Below are 12,195 nucleotides of genomic sequence, written 5' to 3'. Positions count from 1 at the left end.
AAGAGGGAACCACAGGCCTTTTGCGTTTATCCTCCACTTCCACCAAAGCAAGATCTGTATCTTCATCCATCTTCTGTTCTGCCTCATCCTCTTTGGCATGTTCCTTATCAAAACCGCGGCCCGAGCGGCCACCCCGGCGGCCGCCACGACGGCCTATGCCCCGGCCACCTCCTGGACCTGCTCCAATGTTCATGGTCCATGTAGCTCTCAAGTCCTTGAAGTACAACGCTGAAGGGGGGTGGATCCCATCACCATGCTCTTTGTACACATGCCCTAGGTGACCGAAAACAGCACACCAATCGGGTAACCGCTCGTATTTCACACGATAAATCTGCCTTTTCCCATCACGGATCATAGACACAGCATTCTTCAAGGGCTTGTACACATTGATCTTTATCCAGACACGATAAAAATTACCCGTAAAATCTTGCGTCAATGGCTCCTTGAAGAGGACCTCCCCTACCCTTGATGCTAAGTCTCCCACGAGATGAGCATACAGGTCTGGCACGTCATGGATTTGTATCCATATATTGATGGTATCCAGGTTGACCTCTGTTGGCTTTGTGATTCCATCATAAGGTGTGATCACGACCGTCCTGCATTACACACTCCCAATCGCCAAGGCAGAAGAATTGCATCGTGTACAAGTTGTCCTTCAGGGGGCGAAACTTGACATCATGAGCCAGATCCCACGCGGCCCTCATGTTCTTGAAGAACCAGTATTGGCTGTACGTCTTATCTATGTGAACCCTAGCCACCGTCATCCATCGCACATCTTTTGGAGGTGCCTGTTTCTCATCAAAGACGACGTCGTCGAGGTCCTCCTCCCAAAGACCTAACTCAGCCATCATATTCTCCACATCCGCAGCAGTGTTGGACCCAGACGCCTCGGCAGTCTTCGATCCCATCCTGTAGCCAAACTTGAACCCTAACCCGAAAAACAAATTGGACCACCGCAAACGAACCCTATCTCTCTTCTCTCCCCAAGGCGCCGATCAAGGCCGGGTAGCGATGCAGATCGCCCCGTGGTCAGCCCGAATCAAACAGCCAAAGGAGGATCGGAGGAGGGGAGGCAAATCTCGACGGCAGCGACAAGGTCGCCTTCGGGAGGAAAAACCCTAGCGTGAGGGAAAATTTTTTGTCACACTCAGAAACCGAAGATGGAACCGTATTCGCGGCAGAATTCGAACTCGCATATTGGGCCTTGTGGCCGAGCCGCCGAGGCCGTCGAGCTCTCGGGGCTACTCCTTGCCGTGGGCCCGGCTTCATTGTTTGGAGAGAGGGTCGAATCATTCGCCAAGCCGTCGCCGCCGCCGCCGCCCACGCCCTCCCCCTCCTCCTCCCACCGCCGCCCTCTCCTCTCTCCCAGCGGCCCGCGAGTGGAGGCTCCCGCCCTTCCCACCCCCCACGGTTGCCGGCGGGCGCTTGCTCAGGCCCCCTCTCCCATAGCCCTGTCGTACGGCTTCCCCTCCAAACCCTCGACCCCCCTCCTCTGCTCTGCGGCCGCTCTCGCAAAGCGGACGCCGCCGATCGGTGGATGGGCCGGTTCGGGTGGCTCCGGCTCGCGTCGAGGTCCCTCGCGCGCCGCTCCGGCGAGGTAATGCCGGCTCGCGTTCGTTTGCCGCCTTTCCCATTTCCCCGATTTTGGTCGAGGGGCTCTGCAGAGTTGCTGTTGTTCACTTCATTCCCGATTTCCGATTTCTTCCTGCAGGCGTCTGCGCAGAGGAGCGCATGGATTCGGCCGTCTACACGTAATGTCCTTCTGTCTTGTATGATTTCGTGTTAATTCAGTCTGCCTGTAAACTGCCGCCACTTGTAAGTTCGGATAATAGTAAGAGGCAATTCTGATATGCTAAAGATGCCAACCAAAATTGCCCCCCTTCCACGAAATAAAACAAGTTGCTCATGCATGCAGTGGTTGGAAGCAGATTTAAATACCATACCCATTTACTAGCTACTTTTATCACTTCCAATATTAACTTATATGCGAATATTATTTATTTTCTTTGATTCTTACCCATCTCCTTGTGCTATTTTTTTTTGTGGAGAATGCGCACAGCTTGCACCTCTAGTGGTGCTGATAGATGCTATGGTCGATCAACATTTATATCATCTGTGCCGAGCAGGTTCTTTCATTCCACAGGTTGTTTTTCTGTTCTTGTATGAATTGAACTTAATATGGCAATACCCTGTTATTATCCTCATATTGTGGTGAACGCATACACTATTAATCTTTTGTGGGTGCATCTTTAAGGTCAGCGTTATTCGATGGACAAGGACTATTACAAGGTTCTTGGTGTGACTAAAGATGCCTCACAAGATGACATAAAAAAGGCTTTTCAATCTGTGAGTATCTTATCCCAGTTCAGCAAATCTTGAAACCTGACTAGGCTAGCTCACTATTTGTTTGACATGGCCATGTCACTTAGTAAATATCCATATATCAAGCGGTAGTCTCATCCACTTTCTATCATTCAATCATGTGTGATGCTGCTAACTTCAAACAAATCACATAATATTAAGATCATTTGTCTGAAGCATTATTATGGATTGTTTTGGAATATATTTTGTTGACAATGCCAACAATCTATGCAGCAACCGTAAACCATTTTTTCTCTTCTACAAATATATAGCAATTGGGACCAACCTGGGATTCAGATAAGATGAACTAGATTTACTGAACAGTAAACTCGGTAGTTAGGTTTACATTGATGGATTAAATGGAGACAATTAATCTTTTAATCATTGTTAAGTTTTTTTTTGAACCGGGCTACCCCCCTTCCCATTAAGAAGAACGGAAATACATCAGTTCAAAAACTTACAGGAGGAGGGAAAGGAGAGAAGCGAGTCCAAAGCATTACTAGAACCACCGTAGCCGCCCGACATCAGAATAACTACTCTGGGGCAAAAACCTAGCAACACCAAAATAGCAGCTAGTCCTATTACAACTCAGGCAACACAGGAATCATTGTTAAGTAGATTGACCCGTATTTGGAAGTAAATATATACTTTAAGAGGCATTCCCACGATATGGCTACTAGGTTGAAATACGTACAGTTTTCTGATTCTAAAGCTCAAAACAATTTTTCTGTAGCTTGCAAAGAAGTACCATCCAGACACAAATAGAGGAAATACTGCTGCGAAAAGGATGTTTCAGGAAGTAAGAGACGCATACGAGGCAAGTAAGTTACCACCATGTCTTTAGCTTTGATGTTGATTATTATGCCTAAATTAACAGTGCCATATGTTTGTTTTGTTGGTCTCTAGACTCTTCGGGATCCTTCAAAGAGACAGCAATATGATATGGTAATAAGTTGCAACTTGCTGTTAGCACTTTATCCTCTCTCTTTCATGATTTTTTTAGTGGTAGTTTTATATTTTATTTATGGAGCAGCAACATTCCAATTTCTGTTATCTACTATTGAAAGTAAATGGCTCAGTGCATTACTTCTCAAGCTCTTTGAATTTACAATTTGAAGTTTGTGAGTTCCTGTACACATTAAGTTAATGTTATGCTGTAATACTGCAGCTATTTTCTGGAGGGTCAGCTGCAAATTCCACAAGGGGTAGGGGGGAGTTCGATGGATCCTATCAAGATCCATTTTCAAGATTCAACAAACAGAACGACGACCCTTTTGCACAATTCTACAGACAAAATGATGGTCCTTTTTCTAATCAGTTTTACAAAGTATTCTCAGAGGTATTTCATACCTTCCCCTTTTAATTTTACTTCAACGTTTCACATGGGAGTACCATTAATTCTCTTTGTTTTCAGGTTTTCCAGCATGATGTAGATGTACATGCCAGTGACATTGAGGTTCATTCTTCAGATTCTTCTTCTTGCATGTCTAAGTAACAACACCTTTAGTCATGAACTAATCTTATCTCTTGACTTAAGTAGATAGAGCTGAATCTGTCTTTTGGCGAAGCTGCTAAAGGATGTACGAAGGAAGTTCCCTTCAGTGCAAAGAATCTTTGCTACTCATGTGGTTAGTACACATTTAGAGATATTGCTATTCTTATTTATATTACACCTATCGCTTGTAGTAATTTTGTAGACATCTAGACATTTATGCGGAAATAAATTTGCCAGCAGAGTTAAATGTGAAGTTTCTTCTATTATATTTTGAGATTTTCCTGAACTTATTTGTTTCTCTCTGGCTTTTGTATCTGGGTAGTCTGTTGTAGGCACATAGTATTGAGCTACTGTAATACAGTTGGTTTTTTCTTTAGCTTAATCAATGAAGGTCAGATTCCATTAGGTTGTCCTGGACTCCTGGTTTGCATTCAGTTCGATGTCACATGATATAAACTACTCCCTCCGTCCCATAATGTAAGACGTTTTTTGACACTAGTGTAGTGTCAAAAAATGTCTTACATTATGGGACGGAGGGAGTAGATAATATCATCATCTATTGGTATCATGGTTTCATCTCCCCCATTACTCTTCCCAAAGCATGTCTAGATGTCAGTTGTATGTAAATGAATAGCTGATAGGTTAAATGAACTGCAAGATAGGTAGGTCTGCGTTTGTGTTTTCTGTTCTCCCGTTTGAATACTGTTACGGAGGTATGCAAATTAATACTTCAATTTTTAGCAGTAGTCAATTTCAAACCATTTCCTAGAGTGGAAAATAACATATGTGGTTACTGTGGGTGCGATGTAATCCGCATGCCAGTAGATCTTTTTATTGGACATAGATTCGACTTATATAACACTAATGTTGGTGATAACTTGCTCTATTATGTAACATTACAATCACATAATATTAAAATGGCAACAAATGCTTGACTTAAAGCTGCAATCTTACTATTATGTAGTAGTTACTGTGCTAATTTATCCCATGCTTATCTTGCTTTTTTTTGTGAGAAAAACTCCTCATATATGTTCTAATGTAGATGGGAGAGGATACTTGGCCAATGCAAGAAAATATGTTTGCCCTTCTTGTAAAGGTGCAGGAAAAGTAAGTATTTGTTTTTATGCTTTAATTGTTTTTTTTGCAAATATCAATGAAGGGTATTGTTTGTAAGCTCTGCACCGGTGGTTTGTGCAGGTTAGTATGTATCCGTTCACATCCATTTGTACTACTTGCAGAGGCTTCGGGAAAGTGATTAAGGTATTGAGTAACATGTAAAGTTTGTCAGATCTTTTAAATCTATCTCACGCATGACGATTTTCACAGGATCACTGCCTAACATGCAAAGGTGCAGGGGTGGTAGATGGTATGAAATATGCAAACGTGATCATTCCAGCAGGTGCTGTGCAGCTAAGCTTCAATAGTTCAATTGTCTTCTGCCGACCAGCTTCTTTCACAGAAATGCCTTCATATGATTATATCTTTGGATTATTTATGAGTTGCTTGCTCTAGAGCCTGTCTTACGTTCTAATACAATTGCCAAAATGTTATAATTTTAGATCATCCTGGAGTTATGTCCTTTGGAGGCGGATCTATCACATGCTATATTCTTGATATTTCTACCATGTTTAATACACAGAAGTTAGGGCTAAAACAATTACATGCCAAAAATCCTGCTGCATCACTATAGTACGCTCATATATGTTGTCTGCGCATTAGTTCTTCCTGAAACTTGACTTGCATAGTTGGTTCGTACATTTCTTTGCGCATATAAGCTTATTCATGAGACATGTGAAACATCAAACATGTTAACTTTCGTAGGCTGCTGTCCTAGTTCCTAGGTCTTATTTTTCGTCAGTAAGAAGGATACTGCTTCATAGTTGTTTGCAGCCACTGCTTGTTTCTTTCACTTAATTTTTTGTTAGACTGTGAATTTTGTTTTTCTCTTGACTTTACCAAAGATTTGTTTTTGTAGGAGTTGATTCTGGTGATACAATTCATGTACGGGAGGCTGGAAATAGCGGTGGACGTGGAGCCATACCTGGAAGTCTATACATTAAGCTTCGAGTGAGAATATTGTCATACTTTTAATTCTTTATTTCGTATGTCCACTTATTTGTTCTGTAATACTGAGGTTCAGTGGTTCACAACTTCACATGTTTCTGCATTTTAGTTAATCATTCAGATATACTTAATTACTTACTACTGAAAGTGCCAATCTGTAATGAAAAAAATAAGGGTTCTAGAAGCAAATCCAATTTCGTATGAAATTGTTTCGTGACATTTGACATTCTGACCTATTTGGAACAATATTGGTTTTTAATTAATTGAATTTGTGAACTGTAGTTATGCTACCTTTGTTTATTTAAAGATTAAAGATATTAAGACATAATATTTTCCCATTGAACTGTAGCATCAGAAGGTATGTGCTGGCTGAGATGAACAGCAGGTGTACCTGTGTAGGGAGTGTTGAATTTTAGCATTCAATCGAACCACTTTTACAGGGTTTCTCTTGGGGAACTACAAATAGTACCGGTTGATATCTCACTAGTTAGCTATCTTCGATGCTAATATTGCTAGGTGTGCCTGGTGCTGCAATGTGCAGCAGTAGGGCTTTTACTTAATATTGGTGATCTACCCCATCTTAGGTTTGCATTATATATTTTGCTGTAAAATGATATATTTTTTGGGTCATATTGGGTGTGTTGGCTGTTGTATCATCTTGATATATTGATTGAATGAAAATGTCCTTTATCAAAGAAAGGCTACCTCCATAAGCTCCAGCTGCTTATAGTTTATCCAATCATATGAATGTTGAGGCTTTTGTGACCAGCATAATGAATTTCCGTTGCATTGTGTGATTCCTCATCTTTATGCATGTTTGATGCTACTGAACTTGGCATGCCTCTCTATAAGGTGTGGTTTTGTTCTCACAAGTCACGACTAACAAGTACTCCTCTGTAAACTAATATAAGACCGTTTTGTGAGGGAGTAGTTGGTTTGGTGTATGTACCAATGAATTAAAACTATCTGTACAACAGTTGTGCTGCCTGGGGGGCTATTAGCCTCCGCTGTCATGACCTCGTAGAATGATTCTGCTCTACCAGCTCTTTTATATCAAGCAATCCAGCTTTTAATTCTTCCATGAACCATGTATATCGTAGGTAGCAAGTGATCCAGTATTTGTTCGAGATGGTGCTGATGTACATGTGGACAAAAAGATAAGCTTCACACAGGTAGTAGCAATTATCTTTCAGGAACTTCTTTTGTACTGCTGTCCTACTATTTTGCTCCTTTGTAGAGCAAGCTTTTGAAGAATTATCCTATTTCTCAGGAACTGCTTTCCCACTTGTGTCGTGTGACTTTATTTCCATCTGTAGTTTACAGCTTATGCCAAGATTAGTTCATATAATTTATTCTAATTTCTAATTCAGGACAACAATTCATGATATTCGTTTTGAACCTTTGAGAAATGCTGCATAGATGAACCTAGAGAGGTGGAGGAATAAGAAATGATAGTTTGTTAGGTTTTGGAATTGGGAGACATCACTATCATTAGTTCATGACTATTAGCTGTCAAAGTTTTAATGTGGTAGTCTTGTATTAATGAGCATTTGTTGGTGTATGTGGACATTTGAATTTCTGTTGTTAATTGGTGCCTTGGTGTTGGGTTTTTGCTGATCATTTACCTTTCTTGTGTAGGCAATGCTTGGTGGAAAAATCGAAGTACCCACTTTAGACGGTAAAACAGAAATTAAGGTAACAATACCTGGTGGGAAAAAGACATGCATGTATTCCTACTGAGAAAATGTCAAAAGCACTTCAAACTTCTGTTATCATAATATCTTGTATTTTTCATAGCTTAATTAGGCACTTAACCTCCCTGTTGTTATTTTAATGCTTCTAGAGTGGACCGTTTCTAGTTAGAACATCTGGGTCTGGCATGGCTAGATATTTCTTTTGAGAAGCATGTAGCCATCTATTTGTTGAGTGGACATGCTTTTAAGTTCTAGAGAATATCTCTCCCCCCTCTATTTGTTAGTTTAGTTGACATTTGTTGTTATTTATTTTTCAGATACCCAAAGGAGTTCAACCAGGGCAAGTTGTCGTTTTAAGGGGGAAAGGTAGGTTATGCAAATAAACTAATTTAAGTCGGCAGTTTGCTTATTGTCAAGTGCTAACGATAGTAATGTTATCAGGATTGGAATTGCCAAGCCAGGCAGGATATTTCGGAGACCAACATGTCCGTTTCAAAATACATTTTCCATTGTAAGTTGCTTGTATTTTTCTTGATGCCCTTTTTACAGACATTACCCATTGCACTGTTTTGTACAGTGCTATTCTACTTTGCTCATGTATTTGTCCATGAGGTTAAAATGGTTATGTTCGATTCCCTTTCAACTTGCATTCCACGAGAATGGCTTTGCTAATACATTCGGCTTCCATCATATGAAGCAAAGCATAGGATGCATAGATATTCTTCAGGACTGGTTGTGGTAACATGAAGTCAAACTTGTAAGAATATTGTGTTATACTAGCGAGTTTAACTTGCTAGTACTTAGTGAGAGCCATGACATTACTGAGCCTAACCTAGTTACAACTCTTCGTACCATTAATGGTATTAGGTTTTGTGACGGGCAGGATATGAACACTCAAAGTGAAAATATCGTAGTGTGACTTGTGTGAGTAGATTGTTCACATTTCCCTAATGCTTTTGGTGATCTGGTCGGCGCATGAAACTAAAGGAAATGAATGTTAATTAGAACTTGAACTCTGCCCTAGGTGGAAGTAGAAATCCTAGAAGTTCAGTTACTGGCTTTCAGTAAACAATGTTTGAAAGGGATGATTGAAGGCCTCATGATAGTATTAATCCAGCGCTCTGCTACTTTGCACTCCCTCCGTTCGGAAATAAGTGACGCTGTTTTAGATTTCCGGACAGAGGAAGTAGCTTTTATCATTCTATAGGCAGACCACTGGTTATTGAGGTACAATAGTGATGAGACACAACATTCGTCAGCACTTAACGCTTCAATTTGGTTCCTGCTTAGTGCACTTTCAATCACTCTAGGGCTTTACTTGCTCTTGCTTTTCTGTTTAGTTTACGCTAAAGCCTAATTTTTTAGTTTGGCGCATTCAAATGGCCTTACCCTTAATCCTTTGCTTTTTCTGTGTAGTATTTTTATGCTATAGTATACGTCATCAGTACACTCCATTTTTTTAGATTTATGACAATATCAATTTTTAATCTGCAGGAAAGTTAACGAACGTCAGCGTGCACTGTTGGAAGACTTTGCAGCAGAGGAAGCCACTAAGGAACAGAGTTTTTTTGCAACAGGAAACTGGTAATCAATTGCCTCGCCATTTATTCTGATTATCTTTGACTATCATGGGAAGTTCATGAGATGTAAATTAAAACTGCACGCTTTGTTAATGTTCATGCACTGATTGATGTGTTGACTCTACCTTATTCTGATTGCTCTAGCCTGGTAGGCCTGGTGTGCAAGCAAAGTTTCATCTGTTGCACAACATTCATCGTTCTGTTTTATAGTTTGCATTATATGGTAGTAATAAAGATGAAATTTCAAACAGGCTTTACGAGCAGCTATCTACTGGTTGATACTTACAGGTCGGAGCTTATTGTTGAAAATATGAAGAGCCAAAATTTCATGATCGGGCTTGGTTTTGTCATGCTGATCTATCTGATGCTTAGCAAGGCTGTGAGTTAAGGCTTCGAAGCTGTGCGGTGATATCAAGCAGCAGTGACATCAGAAATTGAATACGGCATTATTACATATGGTCAAGATTCTTTTTTGGCCACGGGAATTTACAATTTTGGAGGTGATATCAAGCAGCAGTGACATCAGAAATTGAATACGGCATTATTACATATGGTCAAGATTCTTTTTTGGCCACGGGAATTTACAATTTTGGAGCTGTGGAGAGGAGGATTACTGGTTCCTGTGAACTTTTTTTTTTGGGAAGGACTGGTTCCTGTGAACTGATAAGTCATACCAAATGATTTATGTGTTCTCCTTTTTCTTGGGGTGGCGATTATTTCATGCTTCAATAAATCGCTAGATTATTGTTAAAGCGCTCCTTAATAGTACACCAGTAATTGTGTTGCACGTAGTTGTTAGATAGGATATTAGTTGCATGTCAATATTACGTGTAATATTAATTGCATGCTAAACATGTTGACGCTCAACATTGAGCAATCTAGGCCATTCGATTGACATGGTTTGATGGGTCAAGATTAATTGGAGCCCTTTGGGTCCTCGACATGTGGATTTGTCTTTGACGCTATAATATATCTTTCTTTCACATGTGAACTGTTTTTTGGCCGTATGTTTATTGTATCAACGTCAATAACAAAAGATACATAAGACATCCTGCCACAAGCATCGTGTAACTTGCTCTTTGCAATGGCGACCCCCCTACAGAAGAAAAGATGCATCATGTTAAACACTTCGTGTGACATGGAAAATGTATTGAATCAAACTGCAGAAGGAAATAATAACAGGATTAAGCAATATGATTGTCAATAGCAATATCAGAGGATTTGTAATTAGAATTGGTATCCTACATTCCTTTAAAATTCCTATGGAACGCACCATTCCATAGAAATTCGGAAATGTTAACGCCCACACGTGTGGGCGTTGACCATCTCGACCACACGCATCCATCACCGTCCAGTACTATATGCACGAATCTTGACACAATCTGGCTGATTTGCTGTGTCACGTAGGACAAGGCGTGTGTGTGGTGTGTGACATAGTTCGCCCACACATCCGTTTTACCACACGGAGGGGCCGGTGTGTGGGCGTTTAGCAGTTCACCCACACATCAGTTTTCAGGCACGCACAAGGGCTGGTGTGTGGGCATTTGCTATCTCGCCCACACGCCCGTTTCCTCTCCCACACGTAAGCTGCTAGTTGCCATGTGTTTTTGCAGCGCACATTGCAACTGCTTCTAGTGTGCTTTATAAGCAGGTGGCAACTCTTTTTTTTTACCCGAGTTGCCATGTATTTTTGCAGGGTACACGGCAACTGGCTAGTGTGCACGTAAGCAGATGGCAATTGTCTTTTACCGAGTTGCCATGTGTTTTTGCATGGTACATGACAACTGCCCCAACGTGCACGTACATGACAACTGCTCTAACGTGCACGTAAGCAGATGGCAACTCTTCCTTTTTACATGGCAACTGCCCTAGCATGCTTGTGAGCACATGGCAACTCTCTCAACCGCCTAGTGTTAGTATGTGGCAACTCCTAAAGTTATGAAATCATGGCAACTACATTAGATCAGACCATACATGGCAACTGCAGTTGAGCAATCATGGCAACTGCAGTTGTCCGACATGGCAATCGTAGTTCAGCGACATGGCAACTGTAGATAAACGAACATGGACGAGGGTCTGGACCATGGCAACTGCGGGCGCACGGTGGGCGTCACGCGTCGCGTGCGGGACCAGAAGGGTACGAGGCCTGACATACGGGCGTGTGGGCGTTATCAACTTCGCCCACACGCACGCGTGTGAGAGGGTTCAGGAGGGAAAAAAAGATGTATGTGGGCATTAGTTGTTTTGCCCACACGTAGGTGTGTGGGCTGGTTGTTGTCCATGCCACACGAGGCGTGTGGCACAACTACCCGATACACCACACGTGTGGCAGTTATCGGGACCCTAGAAATTTTGGAGGAAAATAAACATGAGGTCCTACATCATGTTTTCTTCTATTTGTGTATACACTTTTCGTGTTTTCCCTGCATGACACCCAAGTGATAATTTTAAATCTTTTCTATAGTTCTATTTGTTGTGGTTTCCCCTATTCCAACGTTTTGAGTTCATGCGTTCCAAACTGGGCCAAATAATTTTTGCTTTTTGGAAGATGCTTCCAACTCAATTGATGGCTCATTCAACGCATGTGCTTGCGTTTTTGTCAAGCAAATGAAGTAGGTAGGTTGGACTTGTAAATTACTCCCTCCGTAACCTACAAGACGTTTTTTTTGGCATTGTTGTAGTGTCAGAAAAACGTCTTATATTAAATTACGGAGGTAGCACTTGGAACTCAGCTGGTAAATCAATCGTCCCCATTCGTATCCCTAGCTCTAGCAGCCGCTCACGGCTCCCCATAAGCCACCTGTCATGACCGGTGGCACCATTACACTCCGCCCTGCCTCCTCTGCTGCCCCCGGTCATCCCTCTAACCACACCCGCCTGTTAGAGCATCTCCAGCCGCGCTCTCAACAGGCCTTCCCAAGGCTATTTTTTAGTCACCTGAATGAGCCTGTTTTTCGCCGGATTGAGCCGAAATTGGCGCCAGCGCACTCAACCCGAACCC

At 41.7% G+C, this 12,195-nt stretch overlaps 2 protein-coding genes across 4 annotated transcripts in view; one reads left to right on the top strand and one right to left on the bottom strand.

The window, feature by feature from the left end:
* Nucleotides 1-1,299: 1,299 nt before the first annotated feature.
* On the top strand, nucleotides 1,300-10,107 carry LOC119330300 (chaperone protein dnaJ 1, mitochondrial-like). Of its 3 annotated transcripts, none has more exons than XM_037603407.1 (20): nucleotides 1,301-1,597; nucleotides 1,712-1,751; nucleotides 2,060-2,143; nucleotides 2,255-2,346; nucleotides 3,095-3,178; nucleotides 3,268-3,306; nucleotides 3,530-3,700; nucleotides 3,776-3,817; nucleotides 3,902-3,989; nucleotides 4,899-4,963; nucleotides 5,054-5,116; nucleotides 5,183-5,255; nucleotides 5,832-5,923; nucleotides 7,021-7,092; nucleotides 7,559-7,615; nucleotides 7,932-7,980; nucleotides 8,056-8,125; nucleotides 9,109-9,198; nucleotides 9,483-9,599; nucleotides 9,695-10,107. In XM_037603407.1, the coding sequence occupies exons 1-19, from the start codon at nucleotides 1,538-1,540 to the stop codon at nucleotides 9,580-9,582; spliced, it is 1,431 nt and encodes a 476-aa protein (XP_037459304.1). In that variant the 5' UTR covers nucleotides 1,301-1,537; the 3' UTR covers nucleotides 9,583-9,599; nucleotides 9,695-10,107. The 3 variants fall into 3 exon arrangements, 2 of the variants coding, with proteins under 2 accessions (XP_037459305.1, XP_037459304.1); XR_005160024.1 differs by having other exon boundaries at nucleotides 1,302-1,597; nucleotides 9,483-9,694; nucleotides 9,790-10,107; XM_037603408.1 differs by having other exon boundaries at nucleotides 1,300-1,597; nucleotides 9,446-10,107.
* Nucleotides 10,108-10,167: 60 nt separating this feature from the next.
* Nucleotides 10,168-12,195, bottom strand: part of LOC119330299 (probable glucan 1,3-beta-glucosidase A) — a 6,939-nt gene continuing 4,911 nt past the window's right edge. Inside the window, exon 10 of the mRNA XM_037603406.1 lies at nucleotides 10,168-10,290. Within this exon, the coding sequence (XP_037459303.1) occupies nucleotides 10,205-10,290 (86 nt within the window). The 3' untranslated portion in view covers nucleotides 10,168-10,204. The remainder of the gene's footprint in view (nucleotides 10,291-12,195) is intronic.

The sequence above is a fragment of the Triticum dicoccoides genome, chromosome 7A, assembly GCF_002162155.2.
Source record: "Triticum dicoccoides isolate Atlit2015 ecotype Zavitan chromosome 7A, WEW_v2.0, whole genome shotgun sequence".
Taxonomy (NCBI): Eukaryota; Viridiplantae; Streptophyta; class Magnoliopsida; order Poales; family Poaceae; genus Triticum; species Triticum dicoccoides.
The sequence above is the reverse complement of the archived record's forward strand: the minus strand, read 5'-3'. Positions and strand labels throughout refer to the sequence as shown.

Coding starts and splice junctions, on each gene's coding strand:
- LOC119330300 (XM_037603407.1), top strand. CDS start 1,538: ATGGGCCGGTTCGGGTGGCTCCGGCTCGCGTCGAGGTCCCTCGCGCGC. Junction 1,598..1,711: donor TCGCGCGCCGCTCCGGCGAG/GTAATGCCGGCT, acceptor TTCTTCCTGCAG/GCGTCTGCGCAGAGGAGCGC. Junction 3,990..4,898: donor GAATCTTTGCTACTCATGTG/GTTAGTACACAT, acceptor GTTCTAATGTAG/ATGGGAGAGGATACTTGGCC.